The sequence below is a fragment of the Acanthopagrus latus genome, chromosome 9 (genome assembly GCF_904848185.1).
Source record: "Acanthopagrus latus isolate v.2019 chromosome 9, fAcaLat1.1, whole genome shotgun sequence".
Lineage (NCBI taxonomy): Eukaryota > Metazoa > Chordata > Actinopteri > Spariformes > Sparidae > Acanthopagrus > Acanthopagrus latus.
The window spans coordinates 3,064,710-3,076,967 of NC_051047.1; the positions used below are offsets into that span (position 1 = coordinate 3,064,710).

Consider the following 12,258-nt stretch of genomic DNA (forward strand, 5'->3'; position numbering starts at 1 on the left):
TTCCCTGTCTCTCTGTCTCTCTACCTCAGGTCTGACCCCTGCTCTGGCTTGTGCTCCTAGCAGAGAGGTGGCTGACTGTCTGGCTCTCATTCTGGCTACCATGATGCCTTTCTGCTCCCCTTGCAGCTCCGGGGCTCCCTCCCCAGGCGCCCTGCTGAGGCAGCTGCCCCACCAGGGGGGTAAAGGCCCAGGCATCGGCCCACGGGGGCCACGCAGCCCCAGGAACCCCTCCGGACCCTCCAGCGAGGGAACCACCGAGAACGACTCGGAAGACTCGGAGACCTTCTGACCCCTCTGGACTGACCCTCTACCCTCCTACCTCCACCTGTGCACCTGAATTTTAAACCCCCCCCCCCCCATGAATGATGCAGTGTTTTAGTCTGTACCGTGCACTCTTGAGGAAGAAGGGTAGATACTTGGTTATGACACAGCTTGGATGTTAGCTGTGTCTGTATCTTCTGCTCTTCATATAGGGAGCGTGTACAGAATGACCCCCTCCATGACACCAGGCTGGAGGCCCCACAGCGTTTTATCTCAGTGCCCTTTTCAGAATCGGCTGCACTGCCCCGGACTGACGGCTGCAGCCGAACAAGTTGCTCCATGAACGTGCGGCTGAAGAAGAATTTGATCTGGATCAGTTACAGCCCGGTTCTGCATGCTTGTGTTAACTTCCACCACGGTTTGTTATTTCTACTCACGGGTGCTTCAATCCAAACCGACCTCGGTACTTAGTCTCTGCATGGCACAGCAGCGTGCCTCTGAGACTTGTTTTGTCTTAAAAAAAAGCCATTTTTAACTGTTTGTACAAATGAAGTAGATTATTAAGAAAGCTAAGTGTAATTTTAACCTTTTTATGATTTTTGCTTGTTGTTGTACCAAATATTTGACTTCCACGCATAAATAATGAACTTGTACTGGAGGGGTCACAAGAAGAGGTACATAAAGCTTGTTTTTACCTGTTAACAACTGAAGCACAAACTTTTGCTTTTAGGTTTTGATGAACTGCGACTGCAGCCTTCAACATGTTAGAAGTTAAATTATTCCACAGAGACGAGGAAATAACACACTGGGTGCATCTCAATTCCCTCAATTGGATCCATGTTTCTTTCACCTGCAACGTATTTAGAAAAAAGTGATCATCTGGTCTCTGATGACAAGAACACATCTGGATTAGACTCAGCTTAAAATGCTCTCTTGTGCGGCTGCTCAGGGGCTGAATGGCTGAATTTATTCCATTGATTAATGGTAAATCTGTAGTCAGTGAAAATTAAGTTAATATTATATGTTATTTTACTGTTAAGAAACCATGAAATGATTTTTAAATCTTTTCTTGATTTTTTTTTTTATATAAAGTTGTAACTGATAAACTTTATAAAGCTTTACAGTTAATTGATGAATGGTTTATAAAGCTTTTCATTGTTTGTTAACAGTGAAATAACAAAAGTTTGATTAACTAAATGAAATGACATTTTGTAGACATCACTGATTATTCTTAATGTCTCGGGGGTAAAGTGAAAGCTGTTATAAAGTGAATGTAGCGTGTGTGCGTGTCTGAATGAAAATACATTATTAGCCATCATTAACGCTGGAAGAAGAAATTAGAGAGGATGAAAAGAGAAGTGTTAGTGATGAATGATGAAAGCTCTTTATGGTTCCTTTGTTATGGTCTGACCTTTTAACTATTTTTAAGACAGTGCTGATTTGGAGACACACACAGTTTAAACACAGGACTGGTGATGGGGTTTTATTCACATCCATAATCAGGTCTACACCATAAGATCTGACAACATCTCAACAATGGGATGTAACTGATGGTTAAAGATATTCCAACTCAAAGATGTCAGATCAATTTCTGGCTATCTGAGCAGCTTTGTGTACACCGTGTTTAATAAATGTATCCCATACGGGTACAGTAGGCTAACACCTGTAGCCTCCTGTACGTCACAAGAGATCAACCCCAGTATAAATACTATACAGATATAGATCCAAGTAATACTAGGAGTTTTAATAGGAGGTTGTTAAATTGATGTGGGGTGAGTCACCACTGTTGGCACCTCTTGACCAAACACACAGTCCACTGATGGTCATGCGGGCTCTGTCACACCTAATGCTGCGTTCCAGACAAACCAGAGGTTGGAATTTCTTGGTTGAAATTCCCAGCCACCGTTCTCCAGGCGCTCTCGGTGCACCACACCAAAAGGTACCAAAAAGACTGTCGGACCATAACAAAGTGATGCCTCTTTGGTAAGTGTGCATGCAAATAAACCCTCAGCAGTACAGCCTCCTCGCAATGGAAGAGCGGAAATGACACAAGGTAACAGGCGTTTAATTTTTATTTAATTCATACCTGGAAATTGACAAAAAAATATTCCATTCACTACTTCTTCCTCATCCAGTTTTTTCAAGCGGGAGGTCAGAAATCTTCAAGTTCTGAATTGTCTCAGTCCTACAGGTATAGCTGAATGACCTCTGACCCACCAGTAACAGACAGGAGCGAGTTCCGGCTGACGCGAGGAACAAATCCAATCAGGGAATTGGGATGTACACAGTGATGAACAGGGTTTGTGCAGATGTGAGTGAAGGCTGAGGTTATGACTTAGATTTATGCATTTTGTCCTCTGGCCTTAAATGGCCTCCTGCACTGTTTTGACTCCATGTTCATTCCTAGCTGTAGTGCATGGTCGCACACTCTGTAGACCAACGGAACCTTTGTCCCACTAGGGCAGCTCCAAATGTCCAGTCGTGCAAGCCCAGATTCTCCACATCTCTGAAGTGATGAACAGCTCTTTCCGGTCTCCTCAGTTGATTGTGCTATTTATTTTCTCTGACATGATGGTACAGATACTGCCAGCACTTAAATGTTAAATAACACAGGGCCTTGACCACTCTTCTCTCCTTCCCCTCTGTCTGTCCACCTACCAGCTATGTGCCATTGTCTCAAACGTGTCCAGTGCCTTGATGTTGATTCATTTTGTTTCCTTTTCTAACAAGTCTCCTGTCAGTAGATTCTAATAGTCTTCTAATTGAAGGATCAGTGCACCAAAATGACAAAATAATTGTTTGGTCACTCACGCCCCACGTGTGGTATTCAGCTGTTCAGGTTTTGAGATATCTGCCTCAGACTTCTGCTAGAAACAAACTTGAAAACAAAGTACTTCAATTTACTGACCTGGAAGTTGGGCAGAGACAAGTGTTGGGTTAAAGGTGCACTGTGTAGTTTTGGGAAGAATATTTTGCAGACTGATTTTTTTTTTTGTTTTGTTTTCCTAAATAAGCTAACCCTCTGTAGCTTCAAATAGTGTTCTGGGACCTTATTTTCTTAAAACAGCTGGTTTATTCGCTAATGGAAAAAAATAAATATTACTTAGTTTGTATTATTACCTCATTAATATTGTAACAATATAGTATTGAATATCTTCTGCAAAACTACATAGTGCCCCTTTAAAAATTTCACCACATTTTGAGGTAGTTATTGTGGGAATTTGAGGGTTAATTCCAAATGTGTGACTTGCTAACATTAACGAATTTAAACATCCACAATTTAATGACAGTTGTGAAAACTCCCTGTGTTTGAGGTGATGATGTCGTGTGGCTGAAAGCTCCTCACAGAGACAGTGTTTTGCCAGTGTCGCAGTTATTCAGGATAATCCACTGAGCTCTCTGTCAACAGGTTTCTCCGAGCGATTCTCGTGGTTTATAGATGTACTTGTTTCTACTTTTGTACTGCAGCTGAGATGATCGGTCGATCTCTCGATTAGCTAATTAACAGAAAAATAATCAGCGACTGCTTTCATGGGAGATTCACTGTTGAGGGAGTTTTCACTTAAGCAAAAGTGATAAAAGTCAGCCGTGACTGCTGGTTTACTTCTAGTAGTCCTCTGAGATATTAAACTAAATATGAATGGACAGTATTTGTGCTATTTAATATGTTTCTTAATGGAGTAATTAGTAGGTTAATGGACAATGAAATGATTGTAAATGAAGATTTATTTACATTAATAATTGTGGTGAAATCTGCCCATGGTCATCTGTGGAGTGTTCAGTATAATCAGGACCACAAACAATACTCCTCTCACTCCACTGTGTCGGCATGGAGGCAGTAGTGTTCGCGCTGAATATCAAAACCTGGACAAACAAACTGTTTTTCAAGACCAGCTACCACAGCATACCAAATGCCATTTTGCAATGTGGATGAACTGTTCCTTTAATGTGTCAAGTGTAGTGTGGACGATTATGTTACATTGAATGACGACGTTTGAGAGGACTTTGGCTCTGTTACGCAAATGTTTTCTATTGAAATTATGTGTCACTCCACAGTTTTTTCTCCGTGAAGGCTGCTGATACTTTCCACTTTGCTTGTTGCCAACAAATCCTTCGAGAAGACCAAAAGTAACAATAACGTAGTCCGCCTCTTGTTACCTTCAGACCTCCCGCCCTGTCTGTAGCACTCAGCCCACTCTTCCTGTGCTGGTCCTGGCAGTTAGCGAACCCCTCCCTCCTCTCTACGTCACCACAACGTGCAGCTGTAATCACCGGGCACAACAGGATGCTCCTGCTCAGGACCGCCTCTTCATGGAGAGCTCTGCCCTGATGGATAAAGCAGTCAGGGATACCATTTCTTTTATTTTCTCTCTCACTGCTTGGTTAGGAGGGAGGACAGACACCATTAAGAGTGATTACTGTTGGCTATTCAACACTTATTGTGTTAAACAGCTCAATATTAATAGAAAATACATCACTTACAGCAGCGTTGAATGCTCTCCTATGAGAGCTGTGTATTGTAGTTTACAACAAATGTCACACAGAGGACTGTCAGGAGTGTAACGCTGTTCAGTCGGATCAAATCATTGTTGTTTTTGGTCTTCTCATGGGCTTTTCAGCCAGACAAATTAGAGAATATCTCCAGACTTCCCCTTTAATTTGGTTGCGTGTGTGAGAGTGTGTTAGCTTAGGTACTGATATGAAATTGAACTGCTTTTGTATATAATGATGATGTAAAGCTTTGTATGAAAAAAAGATCTCCATCATAGAGGACTTGAACACAGAGCGACGTCTCCATTCCAAACGGCTGATTAAGAATACAAATATTTTATTTGAGAATCTTTGCAGAAAGGACTTTAAAGTTGTGTGTATTAATGAATTTATTTCAACTTGAGAACTCTGTTAGCTGCAATTAACTACAGCAGAGGCGACTCTGGTGGCTGATAAGCACACGTCGTTAACAAGCACAGTCTTTCTGTCCCTGAGCTGAAGGTCTGCTGAGAGACTGAGTCTGTCTGCCAGTATTATTATTATTATTCTACCAGATAAAGATCTTCACAGTCCTGACAATCGCCATCGTCATGTGTCTGAGTTTCATACCAGTTCCTGATGCAGTACGACATGCTGAGGGCTGTTTGTCAGCTACCCTTTGTTTTCCATAAATTGTACAATTATAAAAATCTGTTTGAAGTTACTCTTGTGCTCTTTTCTTTCAGCTGAATCATAAGACATGTCGTCAGGTCATTTCATTCTCTGCAGCAGCAACATGACATGCCTGAAAGACAGAGATGATTTCTTTGCTGCTGAAGCTGATGAGGATTTACAATTTCCGATTAAAACGTCTTCCCAAAAACTACATAGTGCACCATTAATAAAGAAAATCATTATTATAGCGGCGCTAGACTTCCAAAGGGGATGGTGAAAAGTAAGTTATGTCATCAATTTGAACATTTACCTCCTTTGTAATTTGTCAACTATGAAGCTTTAATAGCACTAAGCAGGGCTTCAAATTGATCCATAAAAAACTGTTTGCAATTACTCAATTGTTTAGTGTATTAGAAGTCAGAAAATAATGAAAAATGGCAATCACAACTCTCAGACACCAAAGCGACGTCCCCAAATTGTATATTTTGTCCACCAAGCATTGAAAAACCCAGATATTCAATTTACACTAATCATAAAAAAAATAAAATCCTCACACATTTGTGAAGAGAGTTAAAGGAATATTTGAGGATTTTGCTCAATAAATGACTTAAATTACTATTCAACCTCTTAATTGTTATCAGTCAAGTTTCAGCCTCTGCTCATATGGTCCTAAAATTTGATATTTAGTTAAAGATTTTTTTAGTCACATCTGTCCCATTCAGTTGTTTCTGCCTCAGTAACCCCCACCCCCAAATAACAGAGGATAGCCTTAACAAATGAGTGTTAATAATATTTTAATAGTTCCATAATCTCTGTACATTTACAAACTTTAAATTACATTACACATTAGTTTGTTTACCAAACTAAAACCACATGACGGAAGGTTTTCAGCAGTCCTCTTGAAACAGTTGGACTCATGGCACTAATAAAATAACAAACCCTCTGTGAAACACGCCCAGAGGGGGATCCAATATACTCTGATAATGCTGCAATGAGTCCCCAGTGATAAAAACAGACGTCTTAATAATGGTGCAGTCTCAGAGCTGCACTGCTCCTGTGGAATGATACTGTGCTGCAACACTGGTCAGGCTTCAGTCTGCACCATGTTCAAACATTTACAACGTCCAGTGTGCTTATGGGTCTCGGGTTGATTGAGAAGCTCTCCCATACTGAGGCCTCAGTCCGGGAAACTGATGTTTGTGCATAGAAGGTCTGAGAAGGTGTGCCTCTGTGTTTCTGTATAACTGCACTCGGACATGCATGCACCGCTCAGCAGTTGATGCCCAGGCCCGTCCAGTGGTCAGGTACCATCAGGAAGTATTTGTCCATGGCCTCGCAGAAACGAGCTCTGTACAGCTCCGGAGAGACCACAGTGGGCATCTTCCCTGAATGACACAACACAATACAACAAATACACAAACACAAACACACCACAACATTAGAGACAGGAAAGAGCAGACTTCAGAGCAATAGAGTAAGATAACCTACGCAGAGCTTTCATCATCCTCAGGTAATCCTTTAAGAGCCAGAGCCAGACATCAGCACATAACCACTTATTAAGATTTTCATATTGGCAGATATGCAAATAGAAACTGCTGATGCTACAGCTAATTCTCTGGGCACAGACAAAGGCAAATTTGAAGCAGGAAACAAATAAAGAATTGGAACCAATCAGTGGTCAGCAGTGTTTTCACTCCACAACCAGCGTGATACCAAATAGTGCACCAGGTTCCAGCCACTATCTTCAACTTTTTCCAACATAAAGCTAAAAAACAGCTCTAAGTGAGCCGACCAGCACCAAGCAGTTGGCTCTGAACCAGCACTGGTTCAGTCCATGATAACTGACAGACTGTGAGAAGCAGATCAAAAATTCTGATTGAACTGGTCAGTGGATCTCGGCTGAAGAACTGTTTCAAACGTTCCACATTGTACCTCAATTTTATTTGGCATTTCCACTGTGCTCACATAATAAATATGATAATAATAAAAAAAAAATCTGGCATTTCCAAACTGTAATTTTGTATTACTGATCACCCTACATGAACACTGACACTGATTTAACAATAGTGATTAACTCATTAAAGCTGATAATAGTGACCAGCCAACGAGTCTGGCAATATTTGGGGAATTTATACTCTGATTCCAAGTTAATATTTCTGTTCCATTCATGTTTTATTATTCATAATGACTTCATTTCCAGGGAAGTTTTCTGTAGTGATTTCATCTTCATCATATTCACAGTTGCTGTCCTTGATAGAACAGTGTACCGTGCAACAAAATAGCCCAAAAAGTCTGCTTTGGTACACCTATCATCACTTTCACAACCAAATGAATCAATGAGATTGTTATCACTCCATATAAAATACTGATATCAGTCTTATATCAGTCAATCCTACACTGGTTAGGCTCTACTTTGTATTTTGATCAGAGTGTATGTGTACCTAAATTTCACAAGTAGATTCCTAAAAATGGGATCATGGGAAGTCGTGTTCATTGTTTTCAAAAAAACAAATAAGACCTTGTATAAACAGGATGTGGGGAACAGATGAAGACTTACCTTGACCTCCCAGGATTCCAGTTGATTTGACAACCATCTCTAGTCTCTTGTCCCAGGTAAATGTCCTAATGTAATCTGCAGAAAAAGGGAGAGCAAAAAGCAATCAGACACAGGACGAATATCATATCACAGATGACGTTTTCTACATTCTCAGCTTCCCACTGAGTCGGATCATGACACATAAGCAGCAGGGGGGCTGCAGGATGTTACATCACCAACATGAGAAAAAAAGTCACTAACATATGACACTGACTCATGATCCTTCACTTCTGACGTCTTCTCACCTATAATCCCGACTACCAGCTGATCGGTGGCATCGTCACGCCCCACCAGCAGGGAGTAATCGATGATGAGGTGGCTGGAGAGGAAGTAGGCGTCGCTGTGTATGGCAGCTCGCAGTATGGCTTTACAGTGGGAGCGGATGTACAGCGGGTTGTCGTGGATCAGCTTCAGGAGGTTCTCATCCAGCAGAACCACCTCACAGCTCTCCTTCCCTGAGTCTGTCTTGACGTTGCGGTTTCTCAGGGAGCCTTTGAGGTCAAACACCTACAGAGGACATGTCACAGCTAAGGACACCACAGGAATCTGCAGATTTTATTGACCTTTTTGGTCAAAATAAACAGAACACTATCTTGACTCTTTACAAGTGTTGCTCCTGGCTTTGCGTGCCTACACTGGCATCCAAATATAACTGTTCCTCAAACCACTGTTGCTTCAATTAGTGACAACAGTTTAAATCTGTAGAGTCTGAACACTCTACACTAGCTATGGGTGTTAAAAATGGCGGTCATAAGCAGTTTAAGTTGGTCCTTGGTCCTGATAACCATCACTCCTACTCTCAGATGTAAGTGGTTCTTTGTTCTAGACCAGCAGTGTTGGTAGGACTGCCGAACCGATTTTCCTGCCTGAGAGCCAATTCTTTGGCTGTCAAAGTGCAAAAAATGGCTCCAGAATAGTCAATGGCTACGAACCAGCACCTGAACCACCTTTGGCGTAAAAGGGTATGAAGAAGAGAATCAACTTTAAACAAACAGAGGAGACTAACTTCACAGCTCCAATACAAATGGGCTCCTAACGCTGCTTAAAGGTATTAAAGTCTGTCTGGGTTGGTTTAAGTCTTAAGTGAAATTTTAGACCTAGACTTAAGACCAAAGAACTAAACTTGAATTTTCATTCCTCCTAAATATCTTTAAAAATTATTTCCGGTTACACATGACAATCTTTTCTACACTGGAAGATAATACTTTTAACTCACTGTGCTCAATGTACAGGCTGGATATTAAATCCCAGTATCCAGTTTCAACCAAAATGTGTCCATGCAAATGTGTCACACAACAACATAAGCAGCCTCTGATTAAAGTTGTACATTTGCAGTTTTAGACTTTTGAATGTACAATGTGTATTTCATGGTGTTGGGGGTCTTTCTATCAAATCAAAACCAGTCTGCTCAGTGTTGTGTGGACAGAGCCAGTCAGCTGTGTTTCACTTACCTGAGCCATCTTGCGTCCATAGAAAAGATTTTCCATCACAAGCAGGTCCAGTTTCTTCTCCGTGTTGTTCTGGGAATTCTTGTAGCCGATCCTGAAAACACCCAGGATCTTGGCCAGTGCAGTCGGCCGCTGTGGTGCAAACAAATTGGTTGTTATTTATTTCAAGTCACCCAGTCAATCCTAAATAGAAACTGTTGAATTAAAACTTAATGATGCTCACCTTCTGCTGCACGGCTCCGGTGATGTAGGTGAAGTAGTGAGGTGCAAAGTCCAGGAAGGACTGGACCTCCAGTCTGGGCATCTGCTTCAGGATGAACCGGTCATCTGATGGGAAATAGTTTTGACACATTTTACAAATGACCAACATATAATTCACATAATTATGTCAGGTGGAAAAAAATCTGATCTCTCCAGGCAGGTTTGCAGGTGATTTGTTGTCATCTTGCCCACATAAGGGTGATGAGCACTACATTAACATCCCAGTGCTTTTCTTGGCAAGACCCGACCTTCTCTGCCTCAGATTGGCTGACCCTGATCTTCTTACCCTAACCCAAACCAATCCAACTCCTCATGCTTAAACCAAACCAGTCCAACCAAAGATGGCAAAAAAATGGGCCTTAGCAAGAAAAGCAGTGGGACCCACAACAACAGAGTATTAAAACAACAATCACAAACCTGTTTCTCAACAATGAGGAAGAAACTCCTATACACTAACTCAGATCTATGGCACATTACCTCAACTACAGAAACTCTCACACTGCATCAATGTGACTTTGGTGTTGTTTGCAGTAGCAGTGGTGACATTTATGAATGAGATATTAGTTATAACCTTCTGTTGCATAGAACACAGCTCCAGATTTTCCACCACGAGCCTGCCAGTTGACGCAGTGGGACAGCGATCGGACGAAATCCTCCTCAGGGCTCTCCATGATCACCGCACGCATTTTATGAAACTCTTCGGCGTAGTAGATTCGACAGTAAAACTTGGCGTTGGCATCAGAGAATTCTGCAAATTGGACAACAAACGTGCCTTTAATACTTCTATCACTACTGTTTCAATTTGTATAGTTTGAAGACCTGCTCAAGGCTACATAAATGCAATAGGAAGAAATACTCACGTAGCTCAATATGTGGATTGAGGGTCTGTTTCTTCTGTTTATCCGTCAAGTCTGCATCCTCTGCACCAAACAGTACAAAAAAGTCATACATTTCATCTCAAATATATTATCCAAATGTTTTCAATCTTCTGTGAATTAAATTGTTATTTGACTTGAAGACTTACTGAGGGGATCAGTGTCCATACTGCTGCGGCTCTGCTGGGACGAGGCTGACTCACTGGGCCTGGCAGGGCTGCTCTTCGCCCGACTCTCCCCACCACTGAGGGAGAAAAGGCACATTTTGTCAGGTTTTCCTGCATTTTACCAGTCAAAGGTTCTTATAACAGCTGGACTCAGAGTTCCCAGTGGAGCCCAGACATTTGGATAACAAAGCTTAAATGTCCTAAAACATGTTTATCTTATTTATATTTTTAAATCTTGCTTCAAGCTAAAGTAAAAAGCTTCAAACTTAAACTAAACATGAAACAACTATAATCTGTTCTGATGCAACTGATTTAAATCACCTATTTCTCAGGAGCTTTAACACCAGCACTAATTTTCAGTGTCAGATTTCAACAGGAACCGTGCATACCTGACGACCTGTGAATTCTCATCCCCGCCTGTGTTTGATGCCTTCGCCAAATCATCCAGCGCTGTTTTATACTTCTTGCAGCTGGAAGAAAATGATACAATAATACCATTACACAGTAAGACATTTATAAAGCTACATCCTGAGGCCACTTCACTCTTGTGCAGAAGTACTGAGACAGCGAGAGGAGGCAGTTTTCACCTGAGAGCGAAGGCTATGATGGAGCTTGGCTCTCTCTCACACACTGCGATGGGCACCCGCTCGTGTTCGTCCATCAGGTAGTGCTTGTCAGGGTCACTGTACACAGATCACATGACAGTCACAGACAAACCATCAAAGCCCGGAATTATTGTGTGTACAGTTAATGCTTATAACAACAATTACAACTTGGCCAAGAAGTGAAAAATGGCATTGGATGTCAGGTCAAAACTGTATCTTTCACGCTATATTTAGAAAAACATGTTCATACTTCTCATTTGGTGAGATATTATGCAAAAGAAAGTGTTGCATTCTGGCACATTGTTAATATTCAGTTTATTCAGTCTTTTACCAAAGTATATCTGCTGGGAGTGCATTAGACAACACTTCACTTAAAGTGGAAACAGACAATTTCAGTGTTTCAACATGTTATTACTGGTGGTGCTGCAGCCACAGAGCCAAATCCGTTTTGCTTTTCTTCAGAGTAGAAAATACCAACACAGGACATAATGTGCGTTATCCGTTATTTTATCCTGTAACGGAGATTCGTCAGCCAGCCTGACTGTATCACCAGTCGGTCAGTCGTCATTGCATGGTGAAAGGGAAATTTATATGAAACAAAATGCAGGTGTTGTCATTATTCAATAGCCATTTCATTGTGTAATCAAAATGTACTATATAATAATAAGTTGTAGCAAAAGAATTGTCTGTTGGAAATGAGATGATGAAAAAAAACATAAAAGGTATAATTTTATATAAATTCTAACACTAAATACCTGAGTTCAAGTACTGATACAAAAAAAAAAATATGAGTATAATTATGTGGGTACATTTATATGAGTATAAATACCATGTGGAAGAAATCCTTTTTGTTTTGGGATATCGGCAAAAAAGAACGAATACAAAAAATGTATCTGTTTA

General features: G+C 41.1%; 2 protein-coding genes across 6 annotated transcripts in view; one reads left to right on the top strand and one right to left on the bottom strand.

Moving 5' to 3' along the window:
- ankrd44 (ankyrin repeat domain 44) overlaps positions 1-5,455 on the top strand; it is a 37,255-nt gene extending 31,800 nt beyond the window's left edge. Inside the window, exon 28 of one of the 3 annotated variants that reach the window (XM_037109514.1) lies at positions 127-297. In XM_037109514.1, the coding sequence (XP_036965409.1) occupies positions 127-158 (32 nt within the window). In that variant the 3' untranslated portion in view covers positions 159-297. Of the gene's footprint in view, positions 1-29 lie in introns of all 3 variants that reach the window. The other 2 variants (XM_037109512.1, XM_037109513.1) reach the window with 2 other exon arrangements.
- Positions 5,456-6,183: 728 nt separating this feature from the next.
- The window catches only part of pikfyve (phosphoinositide kinase, FYVE finger containing), a 31,887-nt gene continuing 25,812 nt past the window's right edge, over positions 6,184-12,258 (bottom strand). For 2 of the 3 annotated variants that reach the window (XM_037109914.1, XM_037109913.1), the window contains 10 exons: positions 11,341-11,436; positions 11,143-11,223; positions 10,736-10,830; positions 10,572-10,631; positions 10,283-10,459; positions 9,674-9,777; positions 9,454-9,582; positions 8,248-8,509; positions 7,964-8,038; positions 6,676-6,791 (listed from right to left, as the gene is read on the bottom strand). In XM_037109914.1, coding sequence (XP_036965809.1) covers positions 6,676-6,791; positions 7,964-8,038; positions 8,248-8,509; positions 9,454-9,582; positions 9,674-9,777; positions 10,283-10,459; positions 10,572-10,631; positions 10,736-10,830; positions 11,143-11,223; positions 11,341-11,436 — 1,195 coding nt within the window. Of the gene's footprint in view, positions 6,792-7,963; positions 8,039-8,247; positions 8,510-9,453; positions 9,583-9,673; positions 9,778-10,282; positions 10,460-10,571; positions 10,632-10,735; positions 10,831-11,142; positions 11,224-11,340; positions 11,437-12,258 lie in introns of all 3 variants that reach the window. The other variant, XM_037109911.1, reaches the window with a different exon arrangement.